At 40.9% G+C, this 21,041-nt stretch overlaps 1 protein-coding gene and 1 long non-coding RNA gene across 8 annotated transcripts in view; one reads left to right on the top strand and one right to left on the bottom strand.

The window, feature by feature from the left end:
- Positions 1-13,590, top strand: part of ZNF841 (zinc finger protein 841) — a 31,720-nt gene extending 18,130 nt beyond the window's left edge. For all 7 annotated transcript variants that reach the window (XM_054541114.2, XM_054541112.2, XM_054541110.2 and 4 more), the window contains 3 exons: positions 197-323; positions 1,102-1,230; positions 9,644-13,590. In XM_054541114.2, the coding sequence (XP_054397089.2) occupies positions 290-323; positions 1,102-1,230; positions 9,644-12,147 (2,667 nt within the window). In that variant the 5' untranslated portion in view covers positions 197-289 and the 3' untranslated portion in view covers positions 12,148-13,590. The remainder of the gene's footprint in view (positions 1-196; positions 324-1,101; positions 1,231-9,643) is intronic.
- The window catches only part of LOC129052032 (uncharacterized), a 38,555-nt gene that overhangs the window by 10,772 nt on the left and 6,742 nt on the right, over positions 1-21,041 (bottom strand). Inside the window, exon 2 of the long non-coding RNA XR_008516740.2 lies at positions 16,493-16,611. This is a non-coding gene — a long non-coding RNA (uncharacterized LOC129052032). The remainder of the gene's footprint in view (positions 1-16,492; positions 16,612-21,041) is intronic.

Below are 21,041 nucleotides of genomic sequence, written 5' to 3'. Positions count from 1 at the left end.
TTAGATAAAATCCTAATCTCTTATTGAATTTTATAAAACCCAAAATTAGTGACACATAATTATCTCACAGATGCTTTTAATGGATATGTCAAAACGCACTTCAATCAAATTGATATGACAGTTCTCTCCTCTTCTCATTTTATGTAAAGATAAGAGCTCACCCATTGCTCATATTGAAATGTGTTTTTCATTTCAGGGATTTTTGACATTCAGGGATGTGGCTGTAGAATTCTCTCAGGAGGAGTGGAAATGCCTGGACCCTGTTCAGAAAGCTTTGTACAGGGACGTGATGTTGGAGAACTACAGGAACCTCGGCTTCCTAGGTGAAGATAATTTTCCTCCGGAAGTTAGGATCTTCCCTTGTGCGTTTTTGTACTTTCCTTATTGTGTTTCTTGTGAGGCCCTACATTATTTGACAGAGACTGAAGCCTTGTTGATTCACAAATAAAAAGCTTCATAATGCTGCATCTGGCCTTTAACTGTCCCATTTCTATGGATATTCTGCTTCCTTCTTTGTACATTAGTGGTGGTTCCAGAGCTGAGGTACATGTAAAACCTTACGGTGGAGTTAATATATCCAATTCCCTGTTCCTGTTTTCTATCCTTGTGCTTTTTTTTTTTTTGACACAGTCTCAGTCTGTCACCCAGGCTGGAGTGCAGTGGTGTGATCTTGTGATCTCGGGACACTGCAACCTTAGCTTCTTGGGATAAAGCCATCCTCCCACCTTAGCCTTTCAAGTAGCTGGGACTATGAGTGTGCAACACCATGCCCAGGTAGAGACAGGGTTTCACTCTGTTGCCCAGGCTGATCTTGAACTCCTGTGCTCAAGCCATCTTCCCGTCTTGGCCTCCTAAAGTGCTGAGATTACAGGCTTGAGCCAGTACGCTTGGCCTATCCCTGTGTTTTTGATTCAGTATTTCTTGGGAGAGAGCTAGATATCTTCATCTTACAGTGTTCACTAAGCATTCAGAAGGAGGCAATCAATGGATGAGTTTGTGAAATATTTTGTAGATTCAACTGCAGTGTTTTCTCTTCTACCTAGACATTAGGCTGGGTTCTGGAAAAACCATGGGACATCTTCTTTCTTTTTTTATAAGCAGGACTCTGTCTTCCTGACCTGAATATTATCTCCATGTTGGAGCAAGGGAAAGAGCCCTGGACTGTGGTGAGCCAAGTGAAAATAGCAAGGAACCCAAACTGTGGGGAATGCATGAAAGGCGTGATCACAGGTAAGAGCTCAAATGGGCACAATGGAAGCGGTACCATGAAATTGTGTGTGTAAGACTCTGCAAGTGGGAGAGTTCTGTGGGGAAACAAATTTGATTTTCTGTGAGCTCCAGAAGTTTTCTTCTTTCCTGCTTATCACTTTGCTCTCCAGACACATATAACTTTACCCTTTCACTCTCCAGGGGTTGCTGCAGCTCCAACAGAGCGAAGTACAGGACTGTTATGATGGACCACAGTGTCATCTGTATTCTGTGAACTCTGATGCTGTGACTCTGTGGCATGGGAAGGGCCTTTTCAAAGAAGTCTCTTTCCCGAGTGGTCTCTCCTCCTGTTCTTGATTCCATCTGATCCTCAGTTCTCTGATCCATATAGATTGGAGCTGAGGGCTCCATAGTCCTGATGCCTGGAGCTTTTCTGGTTCCACCCCATTTCCTATACTTGAAAGTGCTGATCAGGAGATGAGGAAACATTGGTTGCCCTTCCTTTGAAGCTGGGGTCCTAGAACTGGACTATCTTCAGCCCTCTCTGCCTGTTCAGGTCCCTCAGCCGTTTTCTTAGTTCTTCTTTGGACACTCTTCTTGGGTTTGTGACAGGGGAATGAGTTGGGTCTCCTGAGATTGTTACATAGAAGAATTGTAAAGACAGTTGACACAAAGGTCCTCTCTTTATTCTTAGTCCTACACAGGGAGCGCATCTCTGTCTTCACACTCTTAGTTTGGGATCTGTGGACAGAGCACTGTCTCATTTCAAGATCCCTCACAATCCAACTCCTGTGTTTTTCTCTGTCTTGTTTATGCCTTGGCTCTTTCTGATCTTGCATTCTCTTTTATGTTTGTGTGACACATTTCTAGGGTCTGACATTTTATGCTTTTTTCCTGCTGTGATAACCCATCTTGGGGTTATGAATATCTTGTGGACTATCGTATGGAGTGAGTTTACTGGGTAAGAGGAAATTTTTGAAGGCAAGCACTTCGAGTAATGAGTTTTAACATCATCTTGCTACATACAGAGGTAACTATTAAAGCCAGAGTAGAATGATCAGCATTTATCATGATATTCAGATAGAAACCATCACAAGAGCCTGGTTTCTGAGAAATGTCACAAAAGTATCTCTCAAGGGTACTGTGGCAATGTTGATCTCATATACTAACGGTCCTCTTTTTTGAGCTAGCAGTGAATGGTGTAGGAATTTCTCCCATGCCGGGCACGGTGGCTCACGCCTATAATCCCAGCACTTTGGGAGGCTGAGGCAGGTGGATCACCTGAGGTTAGGAGTTCTAGATCAGCCTGGCCAACTTGGTGAAACCCCGTCTCTACTAAAAATACAAAAGTTAGCTGGGCATGGTGGCAGGCGCCTGTAATCCCAGCTACTCGGGGGGCTGAGGCAGGAGAATCCCTCAAAAAAATCCGGGAGGCGGAGGTTGTAGTGAGCCGAGATTGCGCCTTTGCACTCTAGCCTGGGGGACAAGAGTGACACTTTGTCTCAAAAAAAGGAATTTCTCCCAGGAAGAACATTGTCCAGGTTCACAGCTTCATCTCTCCAGGGCTATTGCCTGAACCACTGCTCATGCCACACTTTCTTCCCCAGTATTTTTGTTTACAGTGAGTAAGACTTTGATCTTGAGGAAGCTAATGAAGTTGAATGAGGCTTCTTTTTTAAGTCCACAAAATTCGTTTTAAGCAACCGTTGCTTTCATCTGATGCATTTTCATGTATTATAAATGAACTTTGTTTTTATTTATTTAATCAGTTCCATATTTTTTGAGGATACTCAGTTTTCTTTGTTTTCTGTTTCTATGTGTGGTAGTGTTGTGTTGGGGAATGCATATTGTTTTATGTATTTTACAAGATTTCCTTCTTTAGTACAGATGGTATAGCTCAGCAGCAGTTTCCCTAAAACTTACAGAAACTCCATAGTGTTGTGTTGATAGTTTCAGTTATTCCTTTTACTTCTGTTTCACCTGACTTAATTCCTACTATGAAAGTACATATTTGTCAGTTAAATTGATTACAGTTTTTAAGTTGGAAATTTTTAGTATCTTGAACATAATTTTTTAAGTTACTATCTTAATTGTGGAAATACCATTTAATAGATTGATCGTTCTTTGTTATATAACATACATTGCTTTTCTGTAGTAAGTTTCAGTTTCCTAAATATAGCTTGCTGGATTTTGTTCAAATCGCACTGTTTTTTTCTTTCTTGGAACAAGTGCTATATTATAATAACTATTCTCCTGTCTACATTCATGTCCATCATGTTATACTGAATCATTATTTAAAAATCTAACTTTATTTTACACTTAGCCCATTTCTTACACTTCAGGGACTTCTCTACTATTTATAAAACCTATATATTTTTTTCATGATGCTCAAGCAATGAAGAATAAATTCTCTTAAAAAACTTGTATTGGGCCAGGAGCAATGGCTCATGCCTGTAATCCCAGCACTTTGGGAGGCTGAGGCAGGCGGATCATTTTGAGGTCTGAGGTCAGGAGTTCGAGACCAGCCTGACCAACATGGTGAATCCCTGTTTCTACTAAAAATACAAAAAAATTAGCTGGCTGTGGTGGCACATGCAAGTAATCTCAGCTACTTGGGAGGCTGAAACAAGAGAATTGCTTGAACCCAGTAGGCGGAGGTTGCGTTGAGCTGAGATCACACTGCTGTACTTCAGCCTGGGTGACAGAGCAAGACCCTGTCTCTAAAAAAAAAAAAAGAAAGAAAAAAAAACTTGTATTTTGTCCAGAAAAGTTTTTCCTAGATTTTCTTCTAGAATTTTTGTAGCTTGAAGTCTTAATGTAAGTCTTTATTCATCTTGAATTAATTTTTGTATATGACAAGAGATAGGAGTCCAGTTTCATTCTTCTATATATGGCTAGCCAGTTTTTCTAGCACCCTTTATTGAATAGAATGTCTTTTCCCAATTGTTTTTTTGACTATCAAGGATCATTTGGTTATAGGTGTGTGGCTGTATTTCTGGGTTTCCTATTCTGTTCCATTGGATATCTTCTATTTTAATGTTAACATTTATATCTGCAGATTTTCTATCTTAGCACTGTTTTTTCTGCATTCACAAGTTTTGGTATGTTCTATTTTCATTTTCCTTTGTTTTGAGATTTTTAAAATTTCCCTTGTGATTTCTAATTTGACATATTGGCTGTTTAAGAGTATGGTTTCGTTTGTTTTTGTTTTTTGAGACGGAGTTACACTCTTGTTGTCCAGGCTGGAGTGCAGTGGTGCAATCTCGGCTCACTGCAACCTCCACTTCCTGGGTTCAAGCGATTCTCCTGCGTCAGCCTCCCGAGTAGCTGGGATTACAGGCATCTGCCACCACGCCTGGCTGAGGGTTTCACTATGTTGGCCAGGCTGGTCTCAAACTCCTGACCTCAGGTGATCCACCTGCCTCAGCCACCCAAATTGCTGGGATTACAGGCGTGAGCCACCACACCGGCCTAAGAGTATGTTGTTTCCACATATTTGTTGATAATCTAATTTTCTTCTGCTGTTGATCTCTAGTTTTATTTTATTATGATGGGATAAGTTACGCTTTACGATTTTAGTCTTTAAAAAGTTTAAAAAATTTTTTCTTTTCCAATATTTCTTTTGAAAAATGTTTCATGTGCAGTTCTGAAAAATTTGTATTGCACTGTTTTTGGGTGATGTGTTATGCATATATAGGTTAGGTTCAATTTGATATATAGTTTAGGTTCTCTAGTTCCTTGTTTTTCTTCTGTCTGATTGTCCTATTTATAAGTAAAAATAGGCCATTGAAGTATCTTATTATTACTGTGGAACTACTTCTCTCTTTAGTTACGTTAATTTTGCTTCACATATTGAGGATCTCTATATAGGCACATATTGTTATATCCTCCTAGTGAATTAACCTTTTAATCATTATATAATGCCCTTCTTTGTCTCTTGTACCAGTTTTGACGTAAAGTCTATTTTGGCTGTCATCAGTTTAGCCACCTCTGACGTCTTTCGTTTAACATTTATAGGGGATATCTTTTCTCATCCCTTCAGTTCAGCCTATGTGTGTCCTTTGAATTAAAATGAGTATTTTCTGGACAGTGTGTAGCTGAAGACAGTTTTAAAAATTTATTCAGCCAGTCTCTGTCTTTTGACTGTGGAGTATAAACACTTACACTTAATGTAATTACTGATAGAAAAGGACTTATATTGCCATTTTGTTAAGTGTTTTCTATATCTCTTTTAGTTTTTTTTGTTCTGTTTTACTGCCTTCGTTTTTATATAGTTGATTTTTTTTTCCTGAAATAGTTTTATTTCCATTGTGTGTGTCTTCTCTACATTCTTTGTGGTTACCATTGCAATTACAGAAAACACTTTAGATTTATAACATCCTATTTTAAACTAATAACAGCTTAACTTCAATTACATACAAAAATGACTTTTTTACAGATCTGCTTCCATGTTGTGTTTTTGATATCCCAGGATACTTTCATCGTATATACTGTGTCTCCATTAACATATATTTAAACCTTGACAAGAGTCTCCTGCTTTCTTTGTTTTCTCAAATCTTTGCCTGTTGTGCTAGGGGTCCTTATTCTGCACCCCATGTCTCCTTAACATTCTTGTCCTATCAATAAAGTTTTATGGTGTCTTTATGTGCGTGTACAAAATGAATTCATCCATCTCCTCTTCATGGCCATTTTCAGGTTTTTTCTTAAGGATTGAATTGTAAGAACAATCTTTCACATATCTCTTAATATGTAGGGTTGTTGAGCATATACCTGGAAATAGAACTCATGGGACATTCAGTTTGATAAATTTCATAGCAAATATTATAGAGACATAAATCTGTTTTCTTCCCATATCATCACACCACCTCCTTTTTAATTGTCTTCCCTTGTTGTCCTGCACCCATAGTATAATTCTCATGTTTAAGTATTAGTCAGTACAATGCTACCTCTACATTAGTTTCTCTTTTCTTCCAAAGCCAGGATTTTAGCTGTTTCTTGTGCAATTATATTCCCACAGCTCTGCAAGCACAAACCCTGCTGCCCCATGCTCATTACTGCTTGATCTCCGCTCTTGCCCTTTGTCCTCCTGGGTCTTTCCTAACATGTTACTTCGTCCAGATGGACCACCCAGTTACTGACTAGCATATTAATTTTATACTCCCATTATTGCAGAACTCCCTCACCTCCCATGCTACTCTCACTCTGTAAGGGGTAACCCCTACTCATTCACTTGACCACTGTCTGATAACACTGCGTAAATCAATATGTGCAGGGGATGATGACTCAGATACCGTTCGTTATTCATGACGGATGGCTGAATAATGCTTTTGGCAACGCAGCATTGCAGAGAGCCAAGGCCCGTGGGACGTGACCAACTCAGCATTCCACTGGAGGCTATATGATCAAACAGCAAACTGTTTATCATGAATGCAGGATGTGGGCAAACTCATGACTGCTCCTGCTGACAGAAGGTTTGCTGGAGGCAGTCACTTCCTGGTGTCAGGGTTATCTACTGCCATATCTAGAGCCTGTTGTTTGAGGAATGCAGTCTTGCAAGCCTACTCTGGACTGCACAGCTGACCCCTTCTTCCACCCTCCTTCTCACTATCTCTCTTGCCTAATAAATACGGAGGGCTGTGTAAAGCTCAGGGCCCTTGTCCACTAGAGACAAGGTGCCCCTGACCCCTTCTTCCAAATCTACTCTTTTGTCTCTTGTCTTTTATTCCCGCATTCGCCCCCTTTGTTCAGTCCTCCTAGGTCCATGTGGGTTACATAGTGGCACCCCAAACAGCGACAGAATCAGGTGCTCTACACAAAATGGCTCTTGAAGTATTTCTACACTCTTGATATTTGGGTTGACCTGTTACCTGCACTGCTTGTTTGGGAAGTTGTTTTTAAAAACATGTTTGATCTTGCAAACCCAGGTTCTTGTGTCTTACTTTCTTTGTAAATTGGGTATAGATACATAAATCCTGTGGGCATATTTAGCTTGCTTGTTTGTTAAATAGTGATAATTTACCTAAAGACTTTTAAAACAAGTTAGTGCTGTTAGCTAGCTTAGAATATTGCATGTTTTATAGTACAGACTCACAAATTTGTTTAATAACATGTATCAACATTGTTTAATGTTTATAATGAGATAGCATATTGGCTTTACCTTAGTCAGCATGACTAGCTATATCAGATACCATAGATAGGGTGGTTTAAACAGCAGAAATTGACTTTTCACAGATCTGGGTGGTGCAAAGTTCAACATGTCAGAGCCAGCCACTTTGGTTCTTGGTGTGGACTTTTTTCTGGTGTGCCATGGCTGACTCTTTCTGTGTTCTCATGTGGCAGAGAGATTTCCATGCAAAAAGCAGAAGCTTGTTCACGTTTCTGCTAATTGCATTCCTGAAGTTCTGTGCACCATCCTGACCTAATTGCCTCCCAAAGACCATACTTCCAAATACTATCACATTGAGGATGGGGCCTTAACATAGGAATTTTGGCAGACATAAGTCTTTATATCAGAGCAGTCTACATTGTATCTGTAAGTTTTCATTTTGCAGTTTGTTCCAAACGGTGTTGTCTTTTATCTCAGTTCATGCATTTTCCAAGTACAGTCTCTATATCATATATATTTTGTGGCCAATGAACTGGATAATAAAGACAGTGAATAGGACTGGGCATGATGGCTCATGCCTATAATCCCAGCACTTTGGGAGGCAGAGGTGGGCAGATTGTTTGAGCTTAGGAGTTCCAGACCAGCCTGGGCAACATGGCAAAACCTCATCTCTACCAAAACTACAAAACAATTAACCGGGCATGATGGCATGCATCTGTGGTCCCAGCTCTCAGGAGGCTGAGGTGGGAGGATTGCTTGAGCCTGTGAGTTGGAGGTTGCAGTGAGGTGGGATCATGCCACTGCACTCCAGCCTGGGTGACAGAGTGAGACTCCATCTCAGCTAAAAGCAAAAAAAGACAATGAATACTTAGGGACTTGCTCTATTGTTTGTTACATAATTGTAGGCATGAAATCATAACTGGGATTTCTGATTTCCTTTCCCAAGTTTTATTCTTTTTTTGAGGCAGTCTCTCTCTGTCGCCCAGGCTGAAGTGCAGTGTCGTGATCTTGGCTGACTGCAACCTCCCCCTTACAGGTTTATGTGATTCTCGTGCTTCAGCCTCCTGAGTAGTTGGGATTACAGGCATGCACCATCACGCTTGGCTAATTTTTTATATTTTTAGTAGAGATGAGGTTTCACCATGTTGGCCTAGCTAGTCTCAAACTCTTGACCTCAAGTGATCTGCCCACCTTGGCCTCTCAAAATGCTGGGATTATAGGTCTGAGCCACCATACCTGTCCCCATTTTTTTTTTTTTTTTGAGACGGAGTCTTGCTCTGTCGCCCAGGCTGGAGTGCAGTGGCGAAATCTCAGCTCACTGCAACCTCCACCTCCTGGGTTCCAATGATTCTCCTGTCTCAGGCTCCTGAGTAGCTGGGATTACAGGCACCTGCCACGACACGCGGCTGATTTTTTTTACTTTTAGTACAGACAGGATTTCACCATGTTGGCCAAGCTAGTCTTGAACTCCTGACCTTGTGATCCACCCACCTCGGCCTCCCAAAGTGCTGGGATTACAGGCTTGAGCCACCGCACCCGGCTGACCTGTCCCCAGTTTTTATTCTTTATTATGTTATATATTTACCTTTCTCTCATCCAAGTACTAACCAGTTCTGACACTGCTTAGTTTCTGAGATCAGACAAGATCAGATGCATTCACGGTGGTATGGCCAAAGACATATTTACCTTTCTTTTATCTTTAAAAACCAGTGATCTCAACATATTTTCTAGTTATCATGTACTGCCTCTAGAATATAAGTTCTTGCTTAATATTGATGGAGAATTGTTTAGAATTTCATACTATAGATTTGTATTTTGTGGTTGTTCATTATTTACCTGCTGGTTTTATCACAGGCTATTAGAATGTTTTATTTATTAATTTATATTATGATTATTTATTAGTTAATATTTACCATTGCAGTATATCTTGCTGTTGCTTGGCATTCATTTGTATGAAATAAATATACGTAACTATTTTCTCTCCTATTATGAGGAAGCCATATGTTTACTGCCAATTGGTGTGTCATTTGGGGTCAGTGGTTGCAAAATACTTGTTTTGGTGCTCATATATGTTTGCATAACATGAGTCTTTTGGTCGAAGGATGTTTGAAACTAGGCTTTCCTAAAATTGATTTGAATTACATGTAATCACTCTTTCTTTACCATAGAATTCTATTCATTTTGCATTTCTACAAATAGAAGATCATGGTAGAAAAGTTTCACAACTTGCTAGTATAAACATTATGTTTAGTGTAGTGTGTTTTCAGTATAAAATAATATTTACCAATAATAGTTATTTTAAAACCCCATGTTCATTATATTTTGCAGGTATCTCTCCTAAATGTGTGATCAAGGAATTACCACCAATACAGAACAGTAACACAGGAGAAAAATTCCAAACAGTGATGTTGGAAGGACATGAAAGCTATGACATTGAAAATTTTTACTTCAGGGAAATCCGGAAAAATCTACAGGACCTTGACTTTCAATGGAAAGATGGTGAAATAAATTATAAAGAAGGGCCAATGACCCATAAAAACAATCTTACTGGTAAAAGAGTTCAACATAGTCAAGGGGACGTAGAAAACAAGCATATGGAAAATCAGCTTATATTAAGCTTTCAGTCCGGTCTGGGTGAATTGCAGAAATTTCAAACTGCAGAGAAAATTTATGAATGTAATCAAATTGAGAGGACAGTTAACAATGGTTTTTTAGCTTCACCACTTCAAAGAATTTTTCCTGGTGTCCAAAGCAACATTTCTAGGAAATATGGGGATGATTTTTTGCAACTTTCGTTACCTACGCAAGATGAGAAAACACACATTAGGGAAAAACCTTACATAGGTAATGAGTGTGGCAAAGCATTTAGAATGTCTTCAAGTCTTATTAATCATCAGATGATACATACTACAGAGAAACCTTACAGATGCAATGAGTCTGGCAAAGCCTTTCATCAGGGCTCACTACTAACAGTACATCAGATAGTCCATACAAGAGGGAAACCATATCAATGTGATGTATGTGGCAAGATCTTCAGACAAAATTCAGATCTTGTAAATCACTGGAGAAGTCACACTGGAGACAAACCCTACATATGTAATGAATGTGGCAAGTCCTTTAGTAAAAGTTCCCACCTTGCAGTTCATCAGAGAATTCATACTGGAGAGAAACCTTACAAATGTAATCGATGTGGGAAGTGCTTTAGTCAAAGTTCGTCTCTTGCAACTCATCAGACAGTTCATACTGGAGACAAACCCTACAAATGTAACGAATGTGGCAAAACCTTTAAACGGAACTCAAGCCTCACTGCACATCATATAATCCATGCAGGAAAGAAACCATATACATGTGATGTGTGTGGCAAGGTCTTTTATCAAAATTCACAACTTGTAAGGCACCAGATAATTCATACTGGAGAGACACCTTACAAATGTAATGAATGTGGCAAGGTCTTCTTTCAACGTTCACGTCTTGCCGGGCATCGGAGAATTCATACTGGAGAGAAACCCTACAAATGTAATGAATGTGACAAGGTCTTCAGTCAACATTCACATCTTGCAGTGCATCAGAGAGTTCATACTGGAGAGAAACCTTACAAATGTAACGAATGTGGCAAAGCCTTTAATTGGGGCTCATTACTAACTGTACATCAGAGAATTCATACCGGAGAGAAACCTTACAAATGTAATGTGTGTGGCAAGGTCTTTAATTACGGTGGATACCTTTCAGTTCATATGAGATGTCATACTGGAGAAAAACCTCTCCATTGTAATAAATGTGGCATGGTCTTCACTTACTATTCATGCCTAGCACGTCATCAAAGAATGCATACCGGAGAGAAACCTTACAAATGTAATGTGTGTGGCAAGGTCTTCATTGACAGTGGAAACCTTTCAATTCATAGGCGAAGTCATACCGGAGAGAAACCTTTCCAGTGTAACGAATGTGGCAAGGTCTTCAGTTACTACTCATGCCTAGCACGTCATCGGAAAATTCATACCGGAGAGAAACCTTACAAATGTGATGATTGTGGCAAAGCCTATTCTCAGCGTTCAAGCCTCACTAAACATCTGGTAATTCATACTGGAGAGAACCCTTACCACTGTAATGAGTTTGGTGAGGCTTTTATCCAAAGTTCAAAACTTGCAAGATATCACAGAAATCCTACTGGGGAGAAACCACACAAATGTAGTGAATGTGGTAGAACTTTTAGTCATAAAACAAGTCTGGTGTACCATCAGAGAAGACATACTGGAGAGATGCCATACAAATGTATTGAATGTGGGAAAGTCTTTAACTCCACTACAACCCTTGCAAGGCATCGGAGAATTCATACTGGAGAGAAACCTTACAAATGTAATGAATGTGGCAAGGTCTTCCGTTATCGCTCAGGCCTCGCACGTCATTGGAGTATTCATACTGGAGAGAAACCTTACCAATGTAATGAGTGTGGCAAAGCCTTTAGAGTACGTTCAATTCTGCTTAATCATCAGATGATGCATACTGGAGAGAAACCTTATAAATGTAATGAATGTGGTAAAGCTTTTATCGAAAGGTCAAACTTGGTTTACCATCAGAGAAACCACACTGGAGAGAAGCCATACAAATGTATGGAATGTGGCAAGGCGTTTGGGCGGCGGTCTTGCCTCACTAAACACCAACGAATTCATTCTAGTGAAAAACCTTATAAATGTAATGAGTGTGGCAAATCTTACATTAGTCGCTCAGGCCTCACTAAACATCAGATAAAACATACTGGAGAAAACCTTACAACTAAACTCAATGTGGAAAGGCCGTTAGACATTGTCCTAACTTCTGAGATCCCCAAATAATTTATACTTACTGATATAGCTGTATATTTGTCCTTTCCCTTTGAAGTCTCATGTGGAATTGTAATCTCCAGTATTGGAGGTGGGGCCTAGTGGGAGTTGATTGGATGATGGGGGTGGATTTCTCAAGAAAGGTTTAGTACCATCCCCTTGTTGCTGACCTTGTGATAGTTCTCATGAGGTCTGGCTCATGCCTGTAATCCCAGCACTTTGAGAGGCTGAGGTGGGCAGATCACTTGAGGTCAGGAGTTCAAGAGCAGCCTGGCCAACATGGTGAAACCCTGTTTCTGCCAAAAATACAAAAAATTAGCTGGGCTTCATGGCGGGTACTGGTAGTACCAGCTACTCGAGAGGCTGAGTCAGTAGAATTGCCTGAACCCTGGAGGCGGAGGTTGCAGTGAGCCGAGATCGCGCCACTGCACTCTAGCCTGGGTGACAGAGTGAGACTCCGTTATACACACACACGCACACACGAAAGTGAATGGCAACTCCCTCTTGTTTGTTCTCCTTCTGGCCATGTGACATGCCCACTCCCCCTTCACCTCCCACCATCATTTTAACCTTCCTGAGGTTTCCCGAGAGGGTGAACAGATGCCAGCGCCATGTTTCCTATAAAGCCTGCAAAATTGTGAGTCAATTAAACCTCTTTATACATTACCTAGCCTCAGGTATTTCTGTCTAGCAATGCAATTATGGCCTAATATATTTACACATGAAGTTAATACAGCTAAGTTTTAAGCAAGTGTTCACTAGGCATAAGAATATACACCGTGGAGAGAAATCACAGAAGTGTAGTATATGTGGCAAGAATACTACTTAAAGGTCAAAACTTGTGGGTCTATAACTCAAAGTGCAGATATGCTTTACAAATGAAATGAGTGTGGCAAAAGCTTCACCAGAGTTCAGTCACTACTTGACTTGAGAGTTTATATTGGAAAGAAATCATATAAATGTATGTGCTAGAGGCTTCCCCGAGGTATCTGAACTCACTGGACATCAGAATATACATCTTTGACAAATGTAATGTGTGTGCTAAGACTTTTTACCTGAACATCAAAATGGAAACATCAGAGTATTCATACTGGAGAACAGCCTTACAAATGTAACGAATGTGGTAAGCCTTTTTAAAAATCAAATGGGCCGGGTGTGGTGGCTCACACCTGTAATCCCAGCACTTTGGGAGGCCGAGGTGGGTGGATCCCCTGATGTCAGGAGTTTGAGACCAGCCTGGTCAGCATGGTGAAACCCCATCTCTACTAAAAAATACAAAAATTAGCTGGGCGTAGTGGTGGGCACCTGTGATCCCACTACTTGGGAGGCTGAGGCAGAAGAATCACTTGAATCTGGGAGGTGGAGGTTGCTGTAAGCCGAGATTGTGCCATTGTACTCCAGCCTGGGTGACAAGAGTGAGACTCTGTCTCAAAAAAAATAAAAAAATCAAATGTTCATGTTTTTCGAGTTTGAGAGAATTTATACAGGAGCAAAGTCATATTAGTGTGCTTAACATGGAAGGACTTTTAATCAGTAGTGTGTCTTCAGGCTTTACCAAATTATTCATACTGGATAGAAACCTTGCAAATGTAATTAACGTGGTGAAATTTTAAACCATTTCTCGGCCAGGCACGGTGGCTCACGCCTGTAATCCCAGCACTTTGGGAGGCCGAGGCAGGCGGATCACGAGGTCAGGAGATCGAGACCATCCTGGCTAACATGGTGAAACCCCATCTCTACTAAAAATACAAATAATTAGCCAGGCGTGGTGGCACGTGCCTGTAGTCCCAGCTACTCAGGAGGCTGAGGCATGAGAATTGTTTGAACCCGGGAGGCTGAGCTTGCAGTGAGCCCAGATTGCACCACTGCACTCCAGCCTGGGCGACAGAGCGAGACTCCGTCTCAAAAAAAAAAAAAAAAAAAAAAAAAATTCTCAACAGATTCCAAGTTAGGTAAATCATACTGTGGATAACTAAGTCTGCTTCTCCATCCAGGATTGACTGGAATGGTACATACTGTAAAATAACCACAAGACAAAATTTGTTAAAACCCCAGGTAATATGTACATCAAAGGATCAAGAGCATGTGTGGAAATGGCCAATTCAGTATATAAAATAATTGTATTCACTTTGACATTTCTTAAAAAGGCTAGTTGACTATTTGTGACCTTCATCCTAAAGTATGAAGTCTTGCCTTTCCTACACATCTTTCATTGTGGTCTCTGGGAATAAATCAGTAAGATGAGAGGGCTTACTTCATTAGGTGTGGTTCCTTCATATCCATGTTTTCTGGAAGATTAAGGTCACTGTACTGTGTGAGTTAAGCAGCATGGAATATGGTGGAGAATGAGGTAAATTTACAATGTAAGTCACTGAGCTTTTTGTGTTCAGGGTGTCCTTTGACAAATAGAGTGTTGCTTTGGGATATGGGAAACATATGGAGTACTTTCACTAACCTAAAAATCTGTGCTCCACAGATTTGTACATTCTTTTCACTTCTGTCACTTGTTGCTTCACATGTTTTGCAGCTGGTTTTAAGTGCATACAGACAAGATTCTCAAATCATCTTTGTAAATTGACATTATTATCATGTAACCACCCTGTTGCCCAGGCTGGAGTGCAATAGTAATAAGGTCAACTTTTGGAACCCATCTGCAAATTTCCTAGGATTTTTAGAGTAGCTTCCTAGCTTTTACTTACATTGCTGTATATCATTTATAGAGAAGGGGACCTGTAATAGGACTGGCCATTCGGCTCCTGCTACTTCCCTACGGGGTAGCAAAGCTGGAGGGAGAGTAGAATATGGTGTTCCCCACTGAGTATTAGGGGGACTTTGTAGGGTCCCCAGTGTTTGCTCCTGGTTTTAGCCTCAGGAGCACTTGGTAAGGGGGCTATAGGGATGGTCGTTGTTTACCCTTAGAGACAAGTGGCTCTTGTAAAAGGGGGTCATCTGGTTTGGCGCGGTGCCTCACGCCTGTAATCCCAGCACTTTGGGAGGCCGAGGTGGGCAGATCACCTGAGGTCGGGAGTTCGAGACCAGCCTGACTAACATGGAGAAACCCCATCTCTACTAAAAATACAAAATTAGATGGGCATGGTGGTGTGTGCCTGTAATCCCAGCCACCTGGGAGGCTGAGGCAGGAGAATTGCTTGAACCTGGGAGGTGGAGGTTGCGGTGAGCCCAGATGAAGTCATTGCACTCCAGCCTGGGCGATGAGCAAAACTCCGTCTCAAAAAAGAAAAAAAAAAGGGTGGGGGATCATCTATAATATCTAATTCTACCTTAGAACTTTCCTTTGGTGGTGGGAGTGGGTTCTGGGAGTTTGACAGACTGTTAGGTTTTGGTATAGGGTCATAAAAGCCTGTGCATATGGGATTTCTGACCATTTGCCCTGCCTCTTGCAAAATAGGTCTAATGGCAGGATGATGTCATAATTAAGGCTACCAAGACTGCCCATTGTTCCAGGCTGGGCAGTTCATAATGGGGGCAGACAATATTGCAAAAAAAATTTTACATTTTTCTTTAGAGTGTCAGGGTCAAATTGATTTCAATGGTTGAGGATGTAGCCAAGCGTGGAATCAGGTGGAATAGGTGGAGAGTTGCCCATAGTGGTTTGGAAAAGAGAAGAGGACTTTGAAAAGTGGAGGGCTCATTAGGTGACCCTAATTTTACCTGGGGCATCCCCCTGGAAAAATTTTGGGCCCAGACTGGGGTCCCTGAGGGTGTCCCCCATTTAGGGCCCCAACTTAGTCTGTCAGACATCTCTGACCTTAGATGGGTGCTGGCACCACTTTGGAATGGTTCCCTCCACCACTGAGGACCTGACTTAAAGCTTTTCTATCTCACTTAAAGCAACGCTTTAACGCTCTTAACTTAGGCAATAATAAATTCCCTTTGATGAATTCCCTCCACCACCATGCACCACACAGACCACATGCCCGGACCCTCTGACTTGTGTAACCTTTTGCGCATAGCTAGGTGGGTTTTCTGTCCTTTGCCAGTTGAGTGGGAGAAGGGAAAAATTTAGCATAAATAAAAGAAGCATAAGTCACCTGAAACCTGTGAGTTCGCCCTGGACGAGCTGCTGCTGCTAACTGCATCACACATAGGGTTCAGAGATTATAACTGAAAAGGACAGAAATGAGTCTTTTCCCCTTCTGGGCAGGGCAGCCATCCCTGTTCACTCCTTGGCTTTCAGAGAATACCACAGAGTGGCCCCAGTCAGTTCCCCTCAATTACCAATGAGCTACTAGGAAACGGCTGCTGAAAGACTGAAAAAGGAGAAAAGGAAAACAACTCAGAAAAACAAAAAAGGAATAGGACTCAGAAAAACAAAAACGAGGAAAAGGTTCCTCACCTTAACCAAGCGGTGGCAGTTAGGCACTTCCACACGGAAACCTTTCAGTTTCACCAGAGAATGGCCCTGGCCAGAAACTTGCAATTGTCTTCGTGCTTAGGTGCTGTCCACCGAGGGTCCTGAGTTGGAAAGGAAAAGATGGAGAGAGGAAGATTTCCCTGTATGTAAAAGGGGAAAGGAGAAAAAGAAATCCCAAACTTTGGGCCTACCTTCTCTCCTGGCTAGCTCACCAAAATATGTTACCAGTAGAGGGTCTTGACTGCAAGTTGTTCATGTTCTTGGCATTTTGAACAAATAATTGGAAAAAACACCCAGCAAAGCAATGATAGAAACTCCGGCATGAGGAGGTAACCGCTTGAGCTAACTCCGACCCCCAGCAAAGCAATGAAAGAATGCAGCATCAAAAGAATGAAAACAGCAATTTATTGAAAATGAAAGTACACTCCACAGTGTGGGAACAGGCCCAAGCAGTGGCCCAGATACAGAATCTTCTTGGGTCCAAATGACTACTAGAGGTTTCCCATTGGCCGCTTGGTGCTGACCTCATGTAAATAAAATGGTGGCCTGCAATCAGTCAACCAATCAGAGGCTGAAGTAAAGTTACAAAGGTCACACTCCTACCCAAATATCTGATTGGTTGCAAAAAGCAACCAATCAGAGGTACTTTTAATTTGCCACCTGCCGGGCAGAAAAGGTAGAGATTTGCAAAGGGAGTAGTCTCTGGTCCTTTTGTTACTTAGGTGTGGAAAGTTAGGGTTTTCCCATCAATTTAGCTCAAGGAAGTTAGCATGAAACAGCCTTAGGTTTCCTGCCTCCACACCCTGTTCTCTTGCCTAAGGACCACAGGCTCGTGCCACCATGCCTGGCTAATTTTTGTATTTTTTGTAGAGATGAGGTTTTGTCATGTTGCCCAGACTGGGAGAAATATATTTTAAGGTATAATTAGCATGCTGTGTTTTAAAAATCCTGTTGATATACTTGCACATTAGTAACAGTTTTGCTTCCACATTATGCAATTTCAGTTCATTATCTTGTATCATTCTAATTATTTCACCGAACTTAGAATGTAAGGGACCCTCTACATATTGGTAGAACACATGATTTGCATCTGTCATTTCTCTGTATATATGTATATATAGTGTGTATATATATATATTATATATATATATATATATATATTTTTTTTTTTTAAGACAGAGTCTCGCTCTGTCGCCCAGGCTGGAGTGCAGTGGTGCGATCTCGGCTCACTGCAAGCTCCACCTCTCGGGTTCTTGCCATTCTCCTGCCTCAGCCTCCCAAGTAGCTGGGACTATAGGCGCCTGCCACCATGCCTGGCTAATTTTTTTTGTATTTTTAGTAGAGACAGGGTTTCACCATGTTAGCCAGGATGGTCTCTATCTCCTGACCTTGTGCTCTGCTCACCTCAGCCTCCCAAAGTGCTGGGATTACAGGCGTGAGCCACCGCTCCCAGCCTCTCTGTACATATTTTTTGCCACACAAATCTGAAAATACCACCTTGATTTATGGATCCTCAGGTTTTTCACTGAAGTACAAGGGAAGAAATGTAAATCTATAAATTGGGTTAAATAATTTCTAGGAAAGTGTATAATTATAATAATTATTATTATTTTGAGACGGAGTCTCACTCTGTCACCCAGGCTGGGGCGAAACTGTGTCTCAAAATAAATAAATAATAAAAATGAAGTTTTGCTATAGTTGAGAAATTATAGAATACTATGCTTATTATGATAACCTCATAGAGAAATTTTTACAGCTTTTTGAAAAATGACTTGTTATTCAATTTTTATAGTCTTATAAACATTAATTTTCACAATACAAGTGTAAAAATATTGTAGACAATTTGTCTAAGCAGTATTTCGGAAGCACTTTCAACAATTATGTAAAGGGTCCTATTTATGCTTGAAGAAAGGACATGTATAAGGTTTTTAGCATGAGGAAATTGAGTTTCAACCTAGAAGTCAGGAGTTTCAAGAGTAAATATTCAGTATTGAATTAAAGAATCTGAATCTATTTTTTGATTGATTACTGACATCTTTTAAGCCACACTATTTGGGCAAGTTGATAATAAAGCCTGAGTGCTCCCTTCTTTGGTATATGCTGGAAGTTCAAGACATGCCTGGGTACCTTTACCCTTGCCCTACTCCTTAACCATAGTCACAACACATTTTCCTGCCCTCACAAGCCACTTGAACCAGCCTGGGAAGTCTTCTCCTGCTCTTTTCAGAGTCTCATTATGTAACAAATATTCTCATGATACTTCACTATGTGACATCATCAGTCCCAGCATCCATATCAAAGTGTGGGTGGGGTTCCATTCTGTTCTAGTGGAGTGGCCACAGTGCTAATTAACAAAAATGTGCTTTGGGTTGAATATATAAAGTTTCTACTTTACCTGCCCTGCAGAATATCCCACTATGTATGTTTATTTTTCAGAGGGAACATTAATCTTTGGTTTTCTTTTTTTTTTTTTTTTTTGAGATGAAGTCTCTCTCTGTTGCCCAGGGCTGAAGTGCAGTGGCATGATCTTGGTTCACTGTAACCTCTGCCTACTGGGTTCAAGCGATTCTTATGCCTCAGCCTCCTGAGTAGTTGAGATTACAAGTGTGTACAGGTGTGCACCACCAAACCTGGCTAAATTTTGTATTTTTAGTAGAGACCACGTTTTGCCATGTTGACCATGATGGTCTTGAACTACTGACCCCAGGTGATCCACCTGCCTCAGCCTCCCAAAGTGCTGGGATTACAGACATGAGCCACAACCCTGGCCCATAATCTTTTTTTATTTTTTTAAATTATACTTTAAGTTCTAGGGTACATGTGCACAATGTACAGGTTTGTTACATATGTATACATTTGCCATGTTGGTGTGCTGCACTCATTAACTCATCATTTACATTAGGTATCTCTCCTAATGCTATCCCTCCCCACTCCCCTCACCCCACGACAAGCCCTGGTATGCGATATTCTCCACCCTATGTCCAAGTGTTCTCATTGTTCAATTCCCACTTATGAGTGAGAACATGCGGTGTTTGGTTTTCTGTCCTTGCGATAGTTTGTTCAGAATGTTGGTTTCCAGCTTCATCCATGTCCCTACAAAGGATATGAACTCATCCTTTTTATGGCTGCATAGTATTCCATGGTGTATTTGTGCCACATTTTCTTAATCCAGTCTATCATTGATGGACATTTGGGTTGGTTCCAAGTCTTTGCTATTGTGAATAGTGCCGTGATAAACATACGTGTGCATGTGTCTTTATAGCAGCATGATTTATAATCCTTTGGGTATATACCCAGTAATGGGATGGCTGGGTCAAATGGTATTTCTAGTTCTAGATCCTTGAGGAATCGCCACACTGTCTTCCACAATGGTTGAACTAGTTTACAGTCCCACCAACAGTGTAAAAGTGTTCCTATTTGGCCACATCCTCTCCAGCACCTGTTGTTTCCTGACTTTTTAATGATTGCCATTTTAACTGGTGTGAGATGGTATCTCATTGTTATTGGGGGAACCTGCCCCCAATGTTTCAATGTAGGTTCTTTCTATTTTCCATAAGTGTCAGCCGGCTGAGAAATAAAGAGAGACAGTACAAAGAAAGGAATTTTACACCTGGGCCTCCAGGGGTGACATCACGTATTGGTAGGACCGTGATGCCCGCCTGAGTCTCAGACCAGTAAGTTTTTTTTTAAGGGTTTCAAAAGGGGAGGGGGTATAAGAACAGAGAGTAGGTACAAAGATCACATGCTTCAAAGAGCAAAAAGCAGAACCACTGATAAGGGTCTAACAAAGATCACATCCTTCTGAGGGAAAAGGGCAAAGGGCAAAAGTAGAACCACTGATAAGGGTCCAACAAAGATCACAGGGCAAATGGGAAAAGTAGAACCACTGTTAACACAATTATCACAGTGGTCCTGAGGTGACATACATCCTCAGCTTATGAAGATAACAGGATTAAGAGATTAAAGACAGGCATAAGAAATTATAAAAGTATTATTTGAGAACTGATAAATGTCCATATTAAAGTGAAATCTTCACAATTTATGTTCCTCTGCCGCAGCTCCATCCGGTCCCTCTGGGGTCGCTGACTTCCTGTAACACATTGTGGTTTTGATTTGCATTTCTCTGGTGGCCAGTGATGATAAGCATTTTTTCATGTGTCTGTTGGCTGCATAAATGTCTTCTTTTGAGAAGGGTCTGTTCATATCCTTCACCCACTTTTTGATAGGGTTGTTTAATTTTTTCTTGGAAATTTGTTTCAGTTCTTTGTAGATTCTAGATATTAGCCCTTTGTCAGATGGGTAGATTGTAAAAATTTTCTCCCATTCTGTAGGTTGCCTGTTCACTCTGATGGTAGTCTCTTTTGTTGTGCAGAAGCTCTTTAGTTTAATTACATCCCATTTGTCAATTTTGGTTTTTGTTGCCATTGCTTTCGGTGTTTTAGTCATGAAGTCCATGCCCATGCCTGTGGCCTGAATGGTATTGCCTAGGTTTTCTTCTAGGGTTTTTATGGTTTTAGGTCTAACATTTAAG

The sequence above is a fragment of the Pongo abelii genome, chromosome 20, assembly GCF_028885655.2.
Source record: "Pongo abelii isolate AG06213 chromosome 20, NHGRI_mPonAbe1-v2.0_pri, whole genome shotgun sequence".
In the NCBI taxonomy this organism is placed as follows: Eukaryota; Metazoa; Chordata; class Mammalia; order Primates; family Hominidae; genus Pongo; species Pongo abelii.
The sequence above is the reverse complement of the archived record's forward strand: the minus strand, read 5'-3'. Positions and strand labels throughout refer to the sequence as shown.